This window comes from Pongo abelii, chromosome 10, assembly GCF_028885655.2.
Source record: "Pongo abelii isolate AG06213 chromosome 10, NHGRI_mPonAbe1-v2.0_pri, whole genome shotgun sequence".
Lineage (NCBI taxonomy): Eukaryota > Metazoa > Chordata > Mammalia > Primates > Hominidae > Pongo > Pongo abelii.
In genome coordinates, this window is record NC_071995.2 from 122,552,742 (window position 1) to 122,575,138 (window position 22,397).

At 45.9% G+C, this 22,397-nt stretch overlaps 1 protein-coding gene across 4 annotated transcripts in view; it reads left to right on the plus strand.

Annotated features, from left to right (window-relative positions):
• Positions 1-18,613, plus strand: part of TCTN2 (tectonic family member 2) — a 38,523-nt gene extending 19,910 nt beyond the window's left edge. For 2 of the 4 annotated variants that reach the window (XM_024257113.3, XM_024257114.3), the window contains exons 8-18: positions 434-575; positions 2,562-2,627; positions 4,733-4,867; positions 5,112-5,189; positions 6,316-6,396; positions 6,986-7,097; positions 9,603-9,709; positions 14,746-14,902; positions 16,933-17,058; positions 17,192-17,280; positions 17,812-18,613. In XM_024257113.3, coding sequence (XP_024112881.2) covers positions 434-575; positions 2,562-2,627; positions 4,733-4,867; positions 5,112-5,189; positions 6,316-6,396; positions 6,986-7,097; positions 9,603-9,709; positions 14,746-14,902; positions 16,933-17,058; positions 17,192-17,280; positions 17,812-17,921 — 1,203 coding nt within the window. In that variant the 3' untranslated portion in view covers positions 17,922-18,613. The remainder of the gene's footprint in view (positions 1-433; positions 576-2,561; positions 2,628-4,732; positions 4,868-5,111; positions 5,190-6,315; positions 6,397-6,985; positions 7,098-9,602; positions 9,710-14,745; positions 14,903-16,932; positions 17,059-17,191; positions 17,281-17,811) is intronic. The other 2 variants (XM_054527691.2, XM_063711962.1) reach the window with 1 other exon arrangement.
• The last annotated feature ends 3,784 nt before the right edge of the window (positions 18,614-22,397 follow it).

Below are 22,397 nucleotides of genomic sequence, written 5' to 3' on the forward strand. Positions count from 1 at the left end.
GAAATCTTTTTTTTAAGTTCAACATAATGAGGAGTGGTATTTGTGGGAAGAAAGCATAGGAGGTGAAAGTTTCTCTTTCCTATTCATGTGAATCCATTATTATGGTATTAAACTCTGGTTGTGATGAGAGAGAGAACATGAAGTTAAATATAGTCATGTCTCTGCAAACTAAATAGAACAGGACAAGGGATTTTCTTTGTTTTTATTAGATAATATTTACTGTGACTCCACAACTAGTGGCTTCCAGACCTTGATGGGCAAATCAGTTAGATGTTTTGCTAAAGCGGGTCATCTAGTCGGTGAACTTGCCGTTGCTGAAACCAAACCAGCAATGGGAGCAGGCTGCAGAAAGAACATTTTTAAGGGATGCTGATCTATTTTGTATGATTAGGAGAGAGGCCATAAATCTGTTGGCTTTGCCCTTCTCCCTCAGGTATCCCTGGCTGGGCAGTGTATGCAGAATGCCCCAGTGGCATTTCTTCACAATTTTGATGTTAAATGCGTTACTAATTTGGAACTATACCAAGAACGAGATGGTATTATCAATGCGAAGATAAAGAATGTTGCCTTAGGAGGTATGTTACATTTCTTTGAAAAAAGAACACAGACCCAAACATGAATATAAAGTATGATCTCATGAGAATGTAAATCATTTCTACTGGTTCAACTTCAAATAATATTTTAACTGCCAATTATTTTCTTTGGAAAAAGTTTAGTTCCATAAGACAGCATATTGCATATTAATTATTTTGAAATTGAAGTAGAATTCAAATAACATAAAATTAGCCTTTTTGTTTGTTTTTCCATCACACAGGTTGGAGTGCAGTGGCGCGATCTCGGCTCACTGCACCCTCCGCCTCCTAAGTTCAAGCGATTCTCCTGCCTCAGCCTCCCGAGTAGCTGGGACTACAGGTGCCTGCCACCATGCCTGGCTAATTTTTGTGTTTTTGGTAGAGATGGGGTTTCACCATGTTGGCCAGGCTGGCCTTGAACTCCGGACCTCAGGTGATCCACTCTCCTAGGCCTTCCAAAGTGCTGAGATTACAGGTGTAAGCCACCGCGTCCCGCCAAAATTAACCATTTTAAAGTGTACAATTCATTGACATTAGTACCTTCCACACTGTTGTGCCACCATCACCTCTCTCTAGTTCCAGAACGTTTCATCACCTCAGAAGGGCATCTGTACCCATTAGCAGTCACTCCCTACCCCTCTTCCCTCAGCCCCTGGCAGCCACCAGTCTGCTTTCTGTCTCCATGGATTGCTTATTCTGAGTGTTCCCTAGAAATAGAATCATACACTATGTGGCTGGCCTTTTGTGTCTGGCTTCTTTCACTTAGCATGGTGTGCCATGGTTCATCCGTGTTGTAGCGTGTGGCAGCGCTTCATTCCTTTTTATGGCTGAATCATAGTCTGTCGCATGGACAGAGCACATTGTGTTTGTCCATTCGTCAGTTGATGGACATGTGGGTTGTTTTCATCTCTGACTGTTGTGAATAGCGCTGCCATGAACACTCGTGTCCAAGTTCTTGCGTAGATGTGTGTTTTTATTTCTTTTGGGTAGACACCTAGAAGTGGAACTGACAGGTCATGCTAATATGACTTCTTGAGGACCCACCAAATTGTTTTTTTGGTTTTTTTTTTGAGACGGAGTCTCGCTCTGTCACCCAGGCTGGAGTGCAGTGGCGTGATCTCGGCTCACTGCAACCTCCACTTTCCTGGTTCAAGCGATTCCCCTGCCTCAGCCTCCCAAGTAGCTGAGATTACAGGCGTGTGCCACCACACCTGGCTAATTTTTTTTTTTTTTTTTTTCGAGACGAAGTCTCGCTCTTGTCCCCCAGGCTGGAGTGCGATGGCGCGATCTCGGCTCACAGCCAACCTCCACCTCCTGGGTTCAAGCGATTCTTCTGCCTCAGCCTCCCGAGTAGCTGGGATTACAGGCACCCGCCACCATGCCCTGCTAATTTTTGTATTTTTAGTAGAGACGAAGTTTAGTAGAGATGGCATTTCACCATGTTGGCCAGGCAGATCTCGAACTCCTGACCTCAGGTGATCCACCCACCTCGGCCTCCCAGAGTGCTGGGATTACAGGCGTGAGCCACCGCGCCTGGCTAATTTTTTTGTATTTTTAGTAGAGACGAGGTTTCACCATCTTGGCCAGACTGGTCTGGAACTCCTGACCTCAGGCAATCCGCCCTCCTCGGCCTCCCAAAGTGCTGGGATGATAGGCGTGAGCCACTGCGCCCAGCCAATTGTTTTCTACAGTGTCTGCACCATTTTGTATTGCCACCAGCAGTGAACTGCATATTTGTTTTTATGTCACAGTGACCCTGGTTTTTGTTTGTTTGTGTGTTTGTTGTGGATTTTCTTCCTCAGTTATAATTAGATGCTAAGAGGTTGGGGACTCCCATCTGATGGTTTTTGGGGAGTGGGGAGAGTTTTGTAGTCGGCACCCTGGGCAGTTGCAGTTACCATATTTGCTTGATAAGCTATACTTTGAATAAGTGTGATCGTGGTAGGCCATGTGTACGCCTGTGGAAGTTAATTTATGTTATCTCTTTAGGCATAGTTACACCAAAAGTAATCTATGAGGAAGCAACTGACCTAGACAAATTCATCACCAATACAGGTATTTAATGTTACACTTCAACGTCATTTCTTCAGAAACTGATATGTCATTTCTTACAAGTAATATATACCCTCAGAGTGTATATTTTTGTTAGTCATTTAAAAAGGTTCACAATAGTTAGAAAAATCTGCCAGGAGCATTTCATTTGTTCCTCGTTCTGTCTTGCTGGGCTTTAGAGTGGTCCTTGTGACCTTGAGCCTGCTCCTCCACAGTCCTGGATTCTCTGAGTTCCACTGACCCTTCTAGTTCCAGCTTCCATGAACCTTTTCTTAAATGTTTGATAGTTAAAGAATTCTTTTTTTTTGTTTTTGAGGCAGAGTTTTGTTCTCGTCACCCAGGCTGGAGTGCAATGGCATGATCTCGGCTCACTGCAACCTCCGCCTCCTGAGTTCAAGCGATTCTCCTGCCTCAGCCCCCTGAGAAGCTGGGATTACAGGCACCCGCCACCACACCCAGCTAATTTTGTATTTTTAGTAGAGATGGGGTTTCTCCCTGTTGGTCATGGTGGTCGTGAACTCCCGACCTCAGGTGATCCGCTCGCCTTGGCCTCCCGAAGTGCTGGGATTACAGGTGTGAGCCACCGCGCCTGGCCAGTCAAAGAACTTTTTAGGGCACAGCATTTTCACTTCTTGCTTTCTTTCCTTTTTTTTTTTTTTTTTGATAATTAAACTTTCCAATTGTGATGCAGCCAAATAAGTTACGTAGAGTTTGGCTGATTTTTTTTTTTTTTTTTTTTTGAGATGGATTCTTGCTCTGTCACCCAGGCTGGAGTGCAGTGGTGTAATTTGGCTCACTGTAACCTCCACCTCCTGGGTTCAAGCAGTTCTCCTTCCTCAGTCTCCCAAGTAGCTAGGATTACAAGTGTCCACCACCATATGCCTGGCTAATTTTTGTATTTTAGTAGAGATGGGGTTTCACCATGTTGGCCAGGCTGGTTTCGAACTCCTGACCTCAGGTGATCCACCTGCCTTGGCCTCCCAAAGTGCAGGGGTTACAGGCGTGAGCCACTGCGACTGGCTCAGTTTGGCTAATTTTACCAGAAGTTTAATTTTTAATGAAGGATACTGTTTGTTTGTTTCTTTTCTTTTTTTTTAATTGGAGACAGAGTCTTGCTCTGTCGCCCAGGCTGGAGTGCAGTTGGGCGATCTCAGCTCACTGTACCCTCCACCTCCTAGGTTCAAGCAATTCTCATGCCTTAGTCTCCTGAGTAGCTGGGATTACAGGCACCTGCCACCACTCCCGGCTAATTTTTGTATTTTTTTGTATTTTTTTTTTTTTGAGACAGTCTCACTCTGTCACCCAGGCTGGAGTGTAGTGACACAATCTCCACTCACTGCAACCTCTGCCTCCTGGGTTCAAGCGATTCTCCTGCCTCAGCCTCCCGAATAGCTGGGATTACAGGTGCCTGCCCCCATGCCTGGCTATTTTTTGTATTTTTAGTAGAGACGGGGTTTCACTATGTTGGCCAGGCTGGTCTTGAACTCCTGACCTCGTGATCTGCCTGCCTCAGCCTCCCAAAGTGCTGGGATTACAGGCGTGAGCCACCGCGCCTGGCCTAATTTTTGTATTTTTAGTAGAGACAGGGTTTCCCCATGCTGGCCAGGCTGGTCTCGAACTCCTGACCTCAGGTGATCCGCCCACCTTGGCCTCCCCAAGTGCTGGGTGTCTCTTTCTGATGTGTTGTACTTCTCAAATTTATTCATTAGCTCATCAAGTGTTAGTGGAGTTCCTACGCCGTAGTAGGGAACTAGATGGCGGGCCCCTGCCCTGGCGGAACTGACCCTCTGGTCTTTCATCTCACAAACATTTTACCAAGTGCATGCTCCATGGCAAGCTCTGAGCCAGGTGCTGGGGATATAGAAATGAAAGGAACAGATCTCATTCTGGGTACCGTGATGGCATAGAGGAGGCAGCTAATGCTGACTTGGTGGGACCGGGGCAGGCTTCCTCAAGGAAACAGTGACCGTGCCATGTTAGGGAGCTGGAGATAGGGAGGGCAGGGGCAGGGCACTCGGGGAAGGCCACGCAAGCAGAGAGAACCTCCCAGTAATAGAGTCAGGCTCAAAGAGGGTCTTTAATTTATGAACATATTCTTGTATTTGCAGAAACTCCTTTAAATAACGGATCAGCCCCCAGAATTGTGAATGTGGAAGAACATTATATTTTCAAATGGAATAATAATACCATCAGTGAAATAAATGTTAAAATTATTAGGGCAGAGATTAATGCCCACCAGAAAGGTAACTTTGATGAGGGTAGCAAGCATGCTTTCACTGAAAAGTATTTTTTTTTTCTCTTTTCAAGATTCTCATAATTATAACCCATAAAACTAAGTTAGACTTGTCTCTTATGTGCATTTATGATTTAATCAACGAGAGTATACTTTGCAAGACAAAATGCAATTTTAAGGTAAAACACTATGGAGAATAATTTCTTTTCCTAGTGAAATGGTACGCATTATATTTTATTTTGTTTTATTTCTAGGGATAATGACACAGAGATTTGTAGTAAAATTTTTAAGCTGCAATAGTGGTAATGAAGAAGAATTATCTGGAAATCCTGGTAAGATGAGTATATGCCAGTCATTGATCTTACAAACATACTTTAGTTCAACACTCCCAGCCATCAGGATGGTTATAAGTAACTCTCTCCAATTTTAGTTTCTGACTCTGACCTTTTTCCTTATTCTCTCTTTTTCTTTTTTTGAGATGGAGTCTTGCTCTGTTGCCCAGTCTGGAGTGCAGTGGCGCAATCTTGGCTCATTGCAACCTCCACCTCCTGGGTTCAAGAGATTTTCTTGCCTCAGCCTCCTGAGTAGCTGGGATTACAGGTGCACACCACCATTCCTGGCTTTTTTTTTTTTTTTAATCACACAACACAGGAAGCTTTATTCATCTGCTACTTCTCCAAAGAGAGGCTTGCAGGGTTGCTCACTTTAATATAATTTTTATATTTTTAGTAGAGACAGGCTGTTGTTCACCATGTTGGCCAGGCTGGTCTTGAACTCCTGACCTCAAGTGATCCCCTGGCCTTAGCCTCCCAAAGTGTTGTGATTACAGGCATGAGCCACTGCCCCAGCCTCTTTATTCTCTGTTGTGGCACTGTATTCGTTTTTTTTTTTTTTTTTTTTTTGAGACAGAGTTTCACTCTTGTCGCCCAGGCTGGAGTGCAATGGCATGATTTGGGCTCACTGCAACCTCCACCTTCCAGGTTCAAGCGATTCTCCTGCCTCAGTCTCCCAAGTAGCTGGGATTACAGGTGCCCACCAACACCCTCAGCAAATTTTTGTACTTTTAGTAGAGAAGGGGTTTCGCCATATTGGCCATACTGGTCTCAAACTTCTGACCTCAGGTGATCCACCCGCCTCGGCCTCCCAAAGTGCTAGGATTACAGGCGTGAGCCACTACGCCTGGCCGACATGGTATTCTTTTTGTGATAGCAATGTAATTTTTTTTTTTACATAGTCTGTTGTACATAGTAACAAGTTGCTGTAAATGTGAAGCATTCTTTCTCTTTAGCTACTGTTTTTTTTGAGAGCCATGAAGGTGCCATCTTTCTCTCAAGGGTATTTTCGAAAGCTTCGCCTATGTGTTTTCTTTCCTTGTGCGTGACTCTTGTATTATTTGCAGAGTTAGGGCTTGCTGTGCTGGAGGAAACAGGCTCACGCTCCTTTTTTGTGTTGATCTAGGTTACCAACTTGGCAAGCCTGTCCGAGCTCTAAATACCAACAGGATGAATAATGTCACGACTTTACATCTTTGGCAATCGGGTAATCCGGTTTGGTCTTATGATTAGCCCTTTGGCAAACTGTTGTTAGAAGTATTACCATATTTTGAATCTAATCAAGCAATCAATTATTTTAAAGCCCAGTTGGTTTATTTAGCAGAGAGGTGCATGCTGCTGAATAACAGTGGTGATGGTTTTTCCTGCTTCTACAGCTTTTTAAAAAGGAATGCTAACATTGTTTGCACCTGAAGTGCTGGTTGCTAGTAGAAGAGATTGAAATATGAGATTGGCTTGAGAGTCCCGTGTTATTGTTGCCTGTAGCCCAGGATGGTGCTAATTGGAGACATAAAAATAACTTCATTCTGAACTGCAGGAAATCTGTGCTTCAGTGGTAATTACGCACATCTGCCAGAGGCAGTGTCACTTCTGAAGAAACCACCGCTCAGGATCTGAGAAGTCTGATAAAGGCACCTTTGTTCAGCATTGAAAGGATTAGACTAACAGTGATCTCACTTTTTGAAAACTGGCAACTTTATTTCTACTTACTGTTTTCTGTTTTTAGGAAAAACTGAAGTTAATCTTTACTTTTGTTTAGCAAAAAGTAGCAAGAGGATAATCTTTTTCTTTTATAGCTGGAAGGGGTCTGTGTACATCAGCAACTTTCAAACCCATTTTATTTGGAGAAAATGTACTCTCTGGATGCCTGTTAGAAGTCGGGATTAATGAAAATTGTACTCAGCTGAGGTGAGTGTTTCATTGATGAATTTATCGGCAATGTGAATGGTTTGCCTAGAATTAATTCACTACATGAACATCAAAGACAACCTGAATATGAAAAATTAGAGTCAATTAAAACGTGTGAAAGTGATAATAAATACAGACGTAATACAATTTAGAGTTGATTCAAAAATCAATATGAGGGAAAATAGACCTTTTTCTTGGGACTAAAGCCAGTTCATCCACATTTAAGCAAATTTCATCCACATTTAAACAAATTTCTCTGCCAAAGTTTGTTGAGCTCATTGGAACCTTTTTTGTTGTGTGTTTTTTTTTGTTGTTCAGATGAAGTCTCACTTTGTCCCCTAGGCTGGAGTGCAGTGGTGCGATCTCAGCTCATTGCAGCTTCTGCCTCTCAGGTTCAAGCAATTCTCCTGCCTTAGTGTCCCTAGTAGCTGGGATTACAGGCATGCACCACCACGCCTGGCTGATTTTTTTTTTTGTATTTTTAGTAGAGACGGGGTTTCACCATGCTGGTCTCGAACTCCTAACCTCGAGTGACCTTGCCCATCTCGGCCTCCCAAAGTGCTGGGATTATAGGCGTGAGTCACCAAGCCTGGCCTCATTGGAACCTCATACTCCTAGAGCTATGAAAAAGGCCAGAGCAAGATATAACTGGGGTGATTAACTTCTTTTTTTTTTGAGACAGGGTCTCACTGTGTTTCCCAGGCTGGGGTGCAGTGGTGCAATCATGGCTTACTGCAGCCCCAACCTCCCCAGGCTCAGGTGGTCCTCCACATGCCTTGGCCTCCTAAAGTGCTGGGATTACAGGTGTGAGCCACTCTGCTGGCCTATATTCTGTTTTTTTTTTTTTTTTTTTTTTTTTGGAGACAGAGTTTCACTCTTGTTGCCCAGGCTGGAGTGCAATGGCATAATCTCGGCTCACTGCAGCCTCTGCCTCCCAGGTTCAAGTGATTCTCCTGCCTCAGCCTCCCGAGTAGCTGGGATTACAGGCATGTGCCACCTCGCCCGACTAATTTTGTATTTTTAGTAGAGATGGGGTTTCTCCATGTTGGTCAGACTGGTCTCGAACTCCCGACCTCAGGTGATCTGCCCACCTCAGCCTCCTAAAGTGCTGGGATTACAGGTGTGAGCCACTGTGCCCAGCCTTGTTTTTTTTTTTTTTTTTTGACAGTAGCTATCCTGATAGATACTAAGTGGTATCTCATTGTGGTTTTGATTGCATGCATTCTTTTTGCTTGTTTGTTTTTTGAGACAAGGTCTTACTCTATCACCCAGACTGGAGTGCAGTGGTGTGATCACGGCTTGTTGCAGCCTGACCCTCTTGAGTTCAGGTGACCCTCCCACTTCAGCCTCCCGAGTATCTTGGAGTACAGGTGTGTGCTGTAATGCCTGGCTGATTTTTCATATTTTTTGTAGAGATGGGATTTCACCACGTTGCTCAGGCTGCTCTCAAACTGCTGGGCTCAAACGATCCTCCTGCCTTGGCCTCCCAAAGTGCTGGGGTTACAAGCATGAACCATTATGCCCGGCCTGCATGCATTCTTACACACGTTTTATCTGTTACATATCCCAAGATGTGTAGTTCTTTGGGAAGCAGGAAGAAATGGGGGAAACATTGAGAAGTTAAGGAAAACTGGTATAAATTATTGGCAGCAGCTCCTGATTATAGGTTGTGAGGCCTGAGTCCGTGGGCAGAGTCCCTCTCCTGCATTTCATGAGATTTGTACCCTCTGATGATAGTACTGGGAAGGAGGGAATGCTACGTTCCAACTCTTAGTCTTCACTTAATTTTATGACTCAAAATTCCAGCTAGATATTTAGGTTACTTTTACTGTTGGATCACTCTGGCCCACGAATTTATCCTGGTAACTTGATGTGTGCTCTAACTACCTCCTAAGTTTGGTGACAGTCGGCAGAGTTTGTGAACCATGTGATTCCCAACTTAAGTTACTAACTTTTTTTTTTTTTTTTTTTTGTGAGACAGGGTCTTGCTCTGTCACCCAGGCTGGAGTGCAGTGGTACGATCTCAGCTCACTGTAGCCTTAGCCCCACCAGGCTTATGCGCTCCTCCCACCTCAGCCTCCCGAGTAGTTGGAAATATAGGTGCATGCCACCATGACTGGCTAATTTTTATGTTTTTTGTAGAGGCAGGGTTTCGCCCTGTTGCCCAGGCTGGTCTTGAACTCCTGAGCTCAAGCAATCCTCCCACCTCAGACTCCCAAAGGGTTGGGATTACAGGAGTGAGCCACTGCACCCAGCTAAGTTACTAACATTTTAAGTCTAAAGTAAATATTGCTTCTGTATGTCCTCCCCCAGGTGTGTAGGTCCATCCTGGGAAGGCCATCAAACACACCTAGTCCATGGGTGACACCCAGCAAGTTTTTAATGCCAGTTCCTCTGGCAGTTTTTAATTTAGGCACTTGGAAGTGAAACCCGGACATTCACTGGAAATGACTTTAGGACAAGACCTGCTGTCCATGAGCTGAGAAATATCTTACTCTCTTGCAGGGAGAACGCTGTTGAAAGACTTGATTCACTAATGCAAGCGACTCACGTTGCAATGAGAGGCAACTCCGATTACGCTGATCTTAGTGATGGCTGGCTCGAAATAATACGTAAGTCAAACCCGGGTACAATAAAGCCTGTAACTTGGTTGCTGTGACTACCAACTGTAGTCGCAGCATTAGAGCTCAACCCAGTAGGTCATCTTCCTGAGGCTTGACTGCGACTTAACTGGATGTTTGCCCAGGGGCTAGCTCTCCAGGCAGGAAACTTGGCATGTCTTTTTCTTCTTATTCACAATGACTTTTTTGGTTTTTTGTTTTTGTTTTTTTGAGACAGGGTTTCATTCTGTCACCCAGGCTGGAGTGCAGTGGTGCAATCACAGCTCATTGCAGCCTCATCCTCCCAGGCTCAAGGGATCCTCCCGCCTCAGCCTTCCAAGTAGCTGGCACCACAGGTGTGCGCCACCACATCTGGCTAATTTTTTGTATTATTTGTAGAAATGGGTTTCGCCATGTTGCCTAGGCTGGTCATTAACTCCTGAGCTTAAGTGATCTGCCCACCCCAACCTCTTAAAGTGTTGGGATTACAGGCATGAGCCACTGCGCCTGGCCAACAACAGTCTTCGTGAAAGAAAGTCTAGGCTGGGAGCAGTGGCTTACACTTATAATCCCAGCACTTTAGGAGGTCAATGCAAGAGGATTGCTTGAGGCCAGGAGTTTTTTTTTTTGTTTTTTTTTTTGAGACGGAGTCTTGCTCTTGTCACCCATGCTGGAGTGCAATGGCACAACCTCGGCTCACTGCAACCTCTGCCTCCTGGGTTCAGGTGATTCTCCTGCCTTAGCCTCCCGAGTAGCTGGGATTACAGGCGCCCACCACCACGCCTGGCTAAGTTTTGTGTTTTTTAAATAGAGACGGGGTTTCACCATATTGGCCAGGCTGGTCTCAAACTCCTGACCTTGTGATCCACCTATCTCGGCCTCCCAAAGTGCTGGGATTATAGGTGTTAGCCACAGTACCCGGCTGAGGCCAGGAGTTTAAGACCAGCCTGGGCAACATAGTGAGACCTTGTCTCTACGAAAAATTTAAAAAATTAGTCGGATGTGGTGGCATGTCCCTGCAGTCCCAGCTACTTGGGATGCTGAGGAAAGAGGATCTCTGGAGCCTAGGAGTTTGAGGCTACAGTGAGCTCTGATTACACCACCACGCTCCAAACTGGATGACAGAGCAAGATCCTGACTCTAAAAATAAAACAAAATAAAATAAAATACATTAAAACAAAGTCCAAGCAAGGTTTGAAGATTTTTAGTGCACTTCAGTTTGCATTGCTGTTTTTGATTGCCAGGAATACAGGCATTTGAGAATTGACTTTGTAATTTTTAAAGGTAATTTTGTTAACTTAAAAGAAAATAAAGTGATTGAAAATATTGTGATAGAAGCCAGACACAAAAGACCACATATTGTATGACTCAATTTATATGCAATGTCCAGAATGGGCAATGTATAGAGACAGCAGATTAGTGGATGCCGGAGGTGGAGGAGTTGGGAGGAAATGGAGAGAGACTGCCGTGGGTAAAGGATTTCTTCGCAGAGTGATAAAATGTTCTAAAATAGAATCTGCTGATTGTTACACAGCTTTGTGACTATACCAGAAACCATCGAATTGCACAATTTAAGTGGGTGGATTGTATAGTATGTGAATTATAACTCAATAAAGCTGTCAAGAAAGAAAGTAATTAAGGTGCAACAGATCGGCCAGATGCGGTGGCTCACGCCTGTAATCCCAGCACTTTGGGAGGCCGAGGCGGGTGGATCACGAGGTCAGGAGATCGAGATCATCCTGGCTAACACAGGTGAAACCCCGTCTCTACTAAAAATAAAAATAAAAAAAAATTAGCCGGGCGTAGTGGCAGGCGCCTGTAGTCCCAGCTACTCGGGAGGCTGACGCAGGAGAATGGTGGGAACCTGGGAGGCGGAGTTTGCTGTGAGCCGAGATCGCGCCACTGCACTCCAGCCTGGGCGACAGGAGTCTCACACACACACACACAAAAAATGGTGCAACAGATCTAATAATAGCAGGGATCATGGGGGCCAGATAGAAAGACTTGACAGCCCAGTGCCTTTGGCCAAAGGTATTTGCAGTGTTGAATTGGCAAGTAGATCGTACACAAAGGGAAGAAGATATACCACATGTACATGGAATAAAGGTAAACCAGACTTTAAAGCTTCTTCACCAGGCCCGATTTCACCTCCGAATCCAAAAGGTCCTTTGAGCATGGAGATCCAGTTCATCGGGTTATGTTGGAGAGGCCTAAGGTCACAGTGAGTTTTGGCAGAGCTAGAATGAAAACCTGGGGTTCCAACCTCTTTCCTCTGTTCCCTGGTAGCAAGTTAGGTAATTTCCCGGTTTCTTGGGGAGTCTTGAGTCTGTAAATACTTTGAATAGAAAGCTTTTTTTATTGAGCTAATTAATGGAATTGCCTTTTAGGACCAGAAAGAGCCCAATGAGTGTGCGCATCTGCTTTGCCCCTGCCCTGCTCTCCCTGCAGATGCTGCTCTGCCCCTCTCCTCTGCCTGGTGGGTAGGGATCAGCCCTCTGGATCCTGCCCTCGCCCTTTCCATCCCCTCTGAGGTCAGCTAGGCTCAGTGGGATGGAATTCACACAACGGCTCCTACAGACACACACCTGTATTGTGCACACCCCTTGTGATTGGGGTCATGGTGATGAGGACCCTCCCTTCCCCCTCTGTGGTCGTGGATCATGTGATATGTCTGTGAGTTTGAGGTGCCCCAGACCACTCTCTGACTTGGGGAGGGAGTCCTGTTGGACTGCCACCCCACGGGGCACTCAGGCTGCTGTTTGCTCATCTAGCTGGTGCTCAAGGCACTGGGCCCAGACCTAGATCCTCATTTGCAAACGGAAGCCAGAGGTCGAGCTTGTCAAGCCCTGGGCTTTGCCACCCAGGCCAGCTAGATAGGCTGTGGAATGACCCTGAGGGCTGGAGAAAAGTCAGCACTTGGGAAATAAACGGTAGAGAAAATGTCCAGCGGAGAACCCAGGTTAATGAGGTACGAAATCAGCGTGGTGATAACATTTTGTTGCCTTCAAGGTGGAAGGGGTTAACTTTTATTTCATGTCTGAGCCAAAAAGCAACCTTGATCCTGGTTAATAAGCAGAAGAGAAGTGGTGTTGACACATGTATAAGGAAATTAGACATAAAACAGTGTTACTGACCTTCGGAATCCCTGAAGGAGCAAAGAACCCCCTTCAGAGGAGCCATAGAACCTACCCTACTTCCTCTCATTGACCTTGCTGGGTTTTCTCCAAGATGAACGTAAATTCATTTCTCATTCATTTTCATTCTCTTCCAATTGTATTAATACTATGGTAACACATTAGGAAATTACTTACCTATCTAATATATATTAATTAAAGTCCTTAGTGTGGATTTTGTTTTATTATTATTTTTTTTTCAATTATTATCATTATTTTTTTTTGAGATGGAGTCTCATTTTGTCACCCAGGCTGGAGTGCAGTGGCATGATCTCAGCTCACTGCAACCTCCACCTCCCAGGTTCAAGTGATTCTCCTGCCTCAGCCTCCCAAGTAGCTGGGATTACAGGCGTGTGCCACCATGCCTGGCCAATTTTTGTATTTTTAGTAGAGACAGGGTTTCACCATGTTGGCCAGGCTGGTCTCGAACTCCTGACCTCAGGTCATCCACCCACCTGAGCCTCCCAAAGTGTTGGGATTACAGGTGTGAGCCACCACGCCCGACTGATTTTTATTTTTATTTTATTTTTATTTATTTATTTATTTATATTTTGAGACAGAGTCTCGCTCTGTCACCCAGGCTGGAGTGCAGTGGTGCCATCTTGGCTCACTGCAACCTCCGTCTCCCGGGTTCATGCCATTCTCCAGCCTCAGCCTCCCGAGTAGCTGGGACTACAGGCACCTGCCGCCGCGCTTGGCTAATTTTTTGTATTTTTAGTAGAGACGGGGTTTCACCGTGTTAGCCAGGATGGTCTCGATCTCCTGACCTCATGATCCGCCCGCCTTGGCCTCCCAGAGTGCTGGGATTACAGGCGTGAGCCACCGCGCCCGGCCTATTTTTATTTTTTGAGATGAGGTTCTCACTCTTGTCCAGGCTGGGGTGTAGTGGTGCCATCGTGGTTCACTGCAGCCTTGACTTCCCAGGCTGAAGCAATCCTCTCACCTCAGCCTTCTGGGTAGCTGGTGTGTGCTACGGGTGTGTGCCACCATACCTGGCTATTTTATTTTTCTCGAGAAGACAGGGTTTTGCCATGTTGCCCAGGCTGGTCTCAAACTCCTGGGCTCAAGCAGTGCTTCTACCTTGACCTCCCAAAGTGCTAGGATTATAGGCGTGAGCCACTGTGCCTGGCCTAAAGTTGTTAGTATGGATTTTAAATGTCTTACACAGCTTTTACTAGAACTGTGACTGCATGGAATAACGATGGCATTTTACTGCAATTATATATGTTTCTGTTAAAAGGCTGGGTAGATTTCAGTGGGAGCTTGGAAACTGAATGATGATTTATGGCTTTAATATGTGGGTCAGGGCTTTTAAGTTCCAGTGACTGGCTAACATACAAGGAAACTTTTTTTTTTTTTTTTTTTTTTGAGACGGAGTCTCGCTCTGTCGCCAGGCTGCAGTGCAGTGGCATGATCTCGGCTCACTGCAAGCTCCGCCTCCCAGGTTCACGCCATTCTCCTGCCTCAGCCTCCGAAGTAACTGGGACTACAGGCAAGCACCACCACGCCCAGCTAATTTTTGTACTTTTAGTAGAGACAGGGTTTCACCATGTTGGCCAGAATGGTCTCGATCTCTTGACCTTGTGATCCGCCCGCCTCGGGCTCCCAAAGTGCTGGGATTACAGTGTGAGCCACCGCGCCCGGCCCATACAAGGAAACATTTTAAACACAGTTTTTATTAGTGCCATCCTATGCCTTGTAGACTTTAAGGGATAACACAGTTAGGGACTGACAAGTAAACTAGAGCCTGTAAGAGACTAAAGCCTCATTAATGTGATGCCTGCCTGATATTATTCCTCATTTTGGTTATTATGACATTGTAGGAAAACTTATCAAATTAATCTTTGAAAAGTGCATAACTTAACATTTCTATAGGTGTAGATGCCCCTGATCCAGGTGCAGACCCGCTGGCTAGCAGTGTGAACGGCATGTGCCTGGATATTCCTGCTCACCTGAGCATCCGCATCCTCATCTCGGATGCTGGCGCAGTGGAAGGGATTACTCAGCAGGAGATACTTGGCGTAGAGACAAGGTATGATCACATCTTGGATCACTGTAGTTTAGAGAGAGTCAGGAAAGTTGAGAGCATTCCGAACAAGGGGGAAATGTTTATTTAGAAACTGATTGTTTATTTACAACTTGCAATTATTAGCAAGATGTTTATATGCACATATGGAATATGTATGAACTATGTGTATAATGGAGACTTATTCTCACAAGTATTTATAAAGCCATGTGTAAGAGAGTCTGCAAGGTATTTTAGGGAGTACAAAGATGAATAAAGTGCTCCTTAGTGCTAAGTATATTTTGAAATCCATGAATGCAACTGATAATCTGATCAGAGAATATTGTCTGTGGTTAGAGACTTTGGCAGCAGATAGGTTCAAATCATGGCTGTCCTACTTAGCTGTGTGGCACTGGCCAATTACTTAACCTTTCTGAGCTGTAGTTTCCTCCTCTGTAATATGGTGATAATGCCTTTATGTATCAAGCCTCCATCAGTTTTTTTTTTTTTTTTTTTGAGACAGAGTCTTCCTCTGTCTCCAGGCTGGAGTGCAATGGCAAGATCTTGGCTCACTGCAACCTCCGACTGTCTAGTTGAAGCGATTCTCCTGCCTCAGCCTCCCGAGTAGCTGGGATTACAGGCATGTGCCACCACGTCCAGCTAATTTTTGTATTTTTAGTAAAGACAGGGTTTCACCCTGTTGGCCAGGATGGTCTCAATCTCCTGACCTCATGATCCGCCCGCCTCGGCCTCCCAAATTGCTGGGATTACAGGCATGAGCCACCACGCCCAGCCTGCCTCCATCGGTTTTAAGTGACAGGTGCCCAGTTCATACTGACTTAAGCAAAAAGGGGAGTTTATTGGTTCAAGTTCAGAGTAATCCACATACAGCTAGTTCATGGTTCGTGGTTCCAGTGTGGTCAGGGATCTTTTTGTTTTCGTGTCTCAGCTCCTCTTCCTTTGGGTTGGCTTCATTCTCAGAGAGGGTCTCCTCAAGAGATGGCGAAGATCAGCACCAGCAATCCAGGCTTATGTCACTGCAGCAAGTCCAGTGGGGAGAAAGCCTGTTGACTCCTCTTTCTTTTCTTTCTTTTTTTTTTTTTTTTTTGAGACCGAGTTTTGCTCTTGTTGCCCAGGCTGGAGTGCAGTGGCGCCATCTTGGCTCTCGGCAACCTCCACCTCCTGGGTTCAAGAGATTCTCCTGCCTCAGCCTCCTGAGTAGCTGAGGTTACAAGCACGTGGCACCTTGCCTGGCTAATTTTGTATTTTTAGTAGAGATGGGGTTTCTCCATGTTGGTCAGGCTGGTCTTGAACTCCCGACCTGAGGTGATCTGCCTGCCTCAGCCTCCCAAAGTGCTGGGATTACAGGCATGAGCAACAGCACCCGGCCCCTCCTCTTTCTCAAAATAGATCTGGGCAGACTTTTATTGGTTCAGTTTGGGTCATGTGCTCCTTTCTGAACCAATCCCTATGACTGGGGCAATGGACAGCTCTTATTGGCTAGGCTCAGGTGATGGGTGCACCTCTGGATTAGGGCCAATTCCTTCTGCTCCACTGAACTGGGAATGGAGAGTGGTGGCTCTGCAAGGGAAAATGGGAGTGCAGTTACCACCGCAGTACTCTTTTGAGGATAACATGAGATGGTGTGTTGCAAGCAAGTTATCTCTGTGCCTCGAACGTGGAAAGCCCTCAATAAGTGGCTAGCTGCTGCTTTTATTATTACATTGTTTGAGAAAAACAGGTGATGAACAAAGGTACCTTTGATAGCACCTGTATAAAATGCACTGGCTGGAGAGGAGTGAGACTGACAACAAGACTGGCAGATGTTGCTGGGCGACAGGCCCATGAGGGGTTATTAGGAGTTTCTCTTCTCTTTGGATCTGTCTGTGGAAATGGTCAAAGACCATGGACAAATACAAAGAAAAAACAGCCCAGGTAGAATGCGAAACTTTTTAGGAGAACCTCAGGTTATACTGTGATTGCATCCATTATCTGCTGTTCTTGGTGGAATAGAACTGAATGGTGGCTATGCTGACCATGTGATCTTTCCCTCCTAGGTTCTCCTCAGTGAACTGGCAGTACCAGTGTGGGCTTACCTGTAAGCACAAGGCCGACCTTCTCCCTATCAGTGCATCCGTCCAGTTTATTAAGATTCCTGCACAGTTACCCCGCCCCCTGACGAGGTACTCCAGTTGCTCACCTAGTTGACATTAGGAAGCAGAAAAATATATATTTGAAAATAGGAAGTTTATTCCTTTAATCAAGTTCTGATACTTCTCACTTGTAGTTTTTGTAACCCTCTAAAATGTTTTCTAGATTCCAGATCAATTATACAGAGTATGACTGCAACAGAAATGACGTGTGTTGGCCGCAGCTTCTATATCCATGGACTCAGTATTATCAAGGTGGGGTAAAACAGATTTCTATGACCAATTATGTTATGTCAATTTAAAAAAATTTTAAAATGATGTCTAAATGTTACAGAAAGCATAAAACATATAGAAACTTAAAAAAAATGTACGGATAATATTGCCACTTGGAAGTGATCACCATTACTGTTTTGGCTTAGTTTATTTCTACCTACACTGTTTTTTTTTTAGACAGAGTCTTGCTCTGACACCCTGGCTGGAGTGCTGTGGCACAATCTCAGCTCACTGCAACCATTGCCACCTGGGTTCAGACGACTCTCATGCCTCAGCCTTTGGAGTAGCTGGGATTATAGCACCAACACGCCTGGCTATTTTTGTATTTTTAGTAGAGACGGGGTTTCACCGTGCTGGCCAGGCTGGTCTCGAACTGGCCTCAAGTGATCCGCCCTCCTTGGCCTCCCAAAGTGTTAGGATTATAGGAGTGAGCCACCACGCCCAGCCTATACCTACACTGTTATCAAAAGAGTTAAGAAATACTGCGGTTTAATTTTGTCCATTGTTTTTCAGGGGAGCCGCATTCTCAGTGTGTTGCTAAGGGCTTACTGTTGCTGTTGTTCCTCATGTTGGCCTTGTTCCTCAGCAACCCCTGGACCAGAATATGCAAAGCCTATAGTTAGACAACCACCTGGCTTTTTTTTTTTGAGATGGAGTTTTGCTCTTATTGCCCAGGCTGAAGTGATCTCGGCTCACCGCAACCTCCTCCTCTTGGATTCAAGCGATTCTCCTGCCTCAGCCTCCGGAGAACTGGGATTACAGGCATGCACCACCACGCCTGGCTAATTTTGTATTTTTAGTAGAGACAGGGTTCCACTGTATTGGCCAGGCTGCTCTCAAACTCCTGACCTCGTGATCCGCCCGTCTTGGCCTCCCAAAGTGCTGAGATTACAGGCATGAGCCACCGCACCCGGCCTTTTTTGTTTTTGTTTTTGTTTTTTTGAGGCGGGGTCTCACTCTGTCACCCAGGCTGGAGTGCAGTGCACAATCTCGGCTCACTGCAATCTCTGCCTCCCAAGCAATCCTCCCACCTCAGCCTCTGGTGTAGCTGGGACCACAGATGCTCCACCACGCCTGGCTGTATTTTTGGTAAAGACGGGGTTTTGCCATGTTGCCCAGGCTGGTCTGTAACTCCAGAGCTCAGATGATCTGCCCACCTCGGCCTCCCAAAGTGCTGGGATCACAGACGTGAGCCACTGCGTCCAGTCCATCTGACTTCTCAAAGACTTTAGACCTTGACTTCAGTGATTTGTTGTAGTCTTGTATGCTTCTCTATAAAATTTTAATAAATGAAATGTCTCATTTTTGTAGAAAATTTTTATTAAGTGCCCTGTGACTTTAATTCATATATGTAGCTATCCAATGCAGAATGAATATTCTCATCGCTGGCCTGGACTGAATAAAATGCATGAGAAGAACTCAAGAAATGTTAGAAATTTTAGCTTATCACAAATTAGTTAAAGTCATAGGAGTTTTATTTATACCAGAGAGAATCAGTCTTTTCTTTAGTTTTTAATACATTTGTGTTGATTGATGTTTCCCATATTCCATAGAAAGGATTAAGAAATCCTTAAAAATGCATGTAATACAAAACCACAAAATAATTGGTGGGGAAAGATGTCGGGGCTGCGGGAGGAAAATAATAAGAGAAAAGTAAAACAAAACCAGGGGCACATGTGAGCCCTTAAAATATATGCCAAAGGTTGCATTTAGCAGAGGCGGACCCCTAATTCATTATTTATTTATTTTTTAGAGACAGGTTCTCCCTCTGTTGCCCAGGCTGGAGTGCAGTGGCACGATCATAGCTGACTGTAAACTCAAACACCTGGGTTCAAGCGATTCTCCCCCAAGTAGCTGAGACTACAGGTGTGTGTGCCACCACGCCTGGCTATTTTTTTTTTTTTTTAGTAGACGGGGGTCTCGCTATGTTGCCCAGCCTGGTCTCAAACTCCTGGCTTTAGTGATCCTCCCACCTAAGCCTCCCAAAGTGCTGGGATTACCAGCAGGAGCCACCATGCCCAACCAAGATCCCAGTTTACAAAAATCCAAGAACGATTAGCTATAGGAATTATGAAATCTATTCATTAAAAATTAACTGGTTCATCAATGAAGGACAGTTTTTCCTAGCTGAGTCTTGACAAATTTCTCCCATGGGCCCTCACATGGGAACAGTCAACCCCACTCAGTGGGGAGAATGGAATTGTTTATTTATTTTTTTTTTGAGACACAGTCTTACTCTGTTACCCAGGCTGGAGAGCTGGAGAGCTGTGGCACAGTTACGGCTCACTGCAGCCTCGACCTCCTGCGCTCAAGTGATCCTCCCACCTTAGCCTCCCAAGTAGCTGGGACCACAGGCTTGTACCTGGCTAGTTTTTGTATTTTTTTTTTTTTTTTTTTTTGTAGAGAAGGAGGTCTCCCTATGTTACCCAGCCTGGTCCTGAACTCTTAGGCTCAAGTGATCTACCTGCCTCAGCCTCCCAAACTGCTGGGATTATAGGTATGAGCTGCTGTGCCCAGCCCTGGAATAGATGTTTTTAGCCACGGTCCTACAGTGGCCACATGGCACATCACCTGTAAGTTTTCTTTGAGTGCCAGGTAACTTAGTTGTTTCAGATGGATTTTGTATGTTATTTAAGCCTAATTTTGAAAAATGATTATTTTCCCTTTTATACTTTTTGATCGAATTCCTAGTGCCTGCTGATACCCAGCACCACATAAAATGTGCTGTTTCATCTTCACTGCAGAGTTCCTGCCCAGGGGGAATTTCGAATTTTCCTCCAGTCTTAAGTCCATTTTCTTTTTTTTTTTTTGAGACGGAGTCTCGTTCTATTGCCTAGGCTGGGGTGCAGTGGCGCGATCTTGGCTCACTGTAAGCTCCGCCTCCCGGGTTCACGCCATTCTCCTGCCTCAGCTTCCTGAGTAGCTGGGACTACAGGCACCCACCACCACGCCCAGCTAATTTTTTGTAGTTTTACTAGAGACGGGGTTTCACGGTGTTAGCCAGGATGGTCTTGATTTCCTGACCTTGTGATCCACCCGCCTCGGCCTCCCAAAGTGCTGGGATTACAGGCGTGAGCCACTGCGCCCGGCCTGAGTCCATTTTCAAATAGGGGGATGAGCTAGTCACTGCAGAGGTCATAAGTATCTGCATGATGGAAATACTGTGAATTTCAGCATCTGTACTGTGGTGGTGTTGGGCCTTCACCCGACCCCTCTAGGGCTGACTCAGGAATCTGGGTCAGTACTGGACTGATGGAGCTGGGGTCTGAGTCAATTATTGTCTGAACTTCAGCCATTTGAATTCACCCTCACAGTTCTCACTGTATCTTTTTGTTGTTGTTGTTTCTTTTGAAACAGAGTGTCACTCTGTTGCCCAGGCTGGAGTCCAGGAGTGTCATCTCAGCTCACTGCAAGCTCCACCTCCCAGGTTCAAGCGATTCTCTTGCCTCAGCCTCCTGAGTAGCTGGGACTACAGGTGCCTACCACCACGCCTAGCTAATTTTTGTATTTTTTTAGTAGAGACGGGGTTTTGCCATGTTGGCCAGGCTGGTCTCGAACTCCTGACCTCAAGTGATCCACCTGCCTTAGCCTCCCAAAGTGCTGGGATTACAGGACTGAACCAGGGCACCCAGCCTAGTGTAACTAGCTTTGGATTTCAGGTATTTATGGAAAATAAATTTAAAACTTCCAAATGACAGGTAATTTAGCCTGATTTTGTGGGCTTTGTGAGGACGCCTTTGTACTTAAAAGAAGGAAAAAACTCAGTTTGGCAGTAGAATGGGATCTGGGGTGTCTATGGTTTTAACTTTTCTAAGTTTATACATTTATGTATGCATTCATGAACTATTTATTGAGTGGCTACTATGTGCTGGGGCTTGGAGATACCACAGTGGCAGAAACAATGTCCCCCCACCTTGGTGGAGCTTCCATTCTAGCAGGGAAGACTGGCACTAACACACAGACAAGATAATTTCAGATGGTGGCAGGTGCAGTGAAGGAAGTAGAACAAGGATGTGACTCCGAAGTAGAGGGGCCAGAGACAGTCTCAAGGAAGGGGATATGTAAGCAGAGACTCGACTGGGACAGCGGTGAGGTTGCTGTCTGTGAGGGAGCCCCTGCTTCCCGGTCAGTGTGGGGAACATACACTAGGTGCTGTGTGATTCCATCGACAGGACAAGCCTGCAGCTGGCAAATCTATTGAGACAAAATTGTCCTGTGGTGGCCAGGCTGGGCGGGAAGGGGAGACTGCAACTGAGCAGGAGGAGTCTTGCGAGGTCGGTGGGAAATGTTTGAAAACTGTATTGGGATGCTGGCTGCACACTCCAACTTCACGAAGAAGCCCAGGATCCCTCCAGGCGGCGGATCACACCTGTAATCCTAGCGCTTTGGGAGGCCAAGACGGGAGGATCGCTTGAGTTCAGGAGTTTGAGACCAGCCTGGCCAACATGATGAAACCCCTTCTCTACAAACATTTTAAAAACAAATTAGCCGGGTGTGATGGCGCGCGTCTGTAATCCCAGCTCCTCCAGAGGCTGAGGTGGGAGGATCGCTTGAGCTCAGGAGGTCAAGGTTGCAGCGAGCCGAGCTCGTGCCGCCACCGCACTCCTCCCTGGGCCACAGAGGGAAACTCTATCCATAAAAAACCAGCAGCAGGGCCGGGCGCAGTGGCTCACGCCTGTAATCCCAGCACTGGGGAGGTCGAGGCAGGCGGATCACCTGAGGTCTGGAGTTTGAGACCAGCCTGGCCAACATGGTGAAACCCCGTCTCTATTAAAAATACAAAAAAATTAGCTGCACGCGGTGGCGCGCGCCTGTAGTCACAGCTACTTGGGAGTCTGAGGCTGGAGAATCGCTTAACCCTGGGAGACAGAGGTTGCAGTGAGCCGAGATCGCGCTACTGCACTCCAGCCTGTGGGACTGGGCGAGATTCCCTCTCTCTTTCTCTCTCTCTCTCTCACACACACACGCACACACACACACGCAGCAGCATAGGGTCGCGCACTAGGAACGGGTGAGCTTCGCGGCGTGCACACTCGGCGAGACTCCTCCAGGAAAGCCGGGGAGCCGCGCGGGCTGCAGCTCTGCGTCCGGTCCAGCAG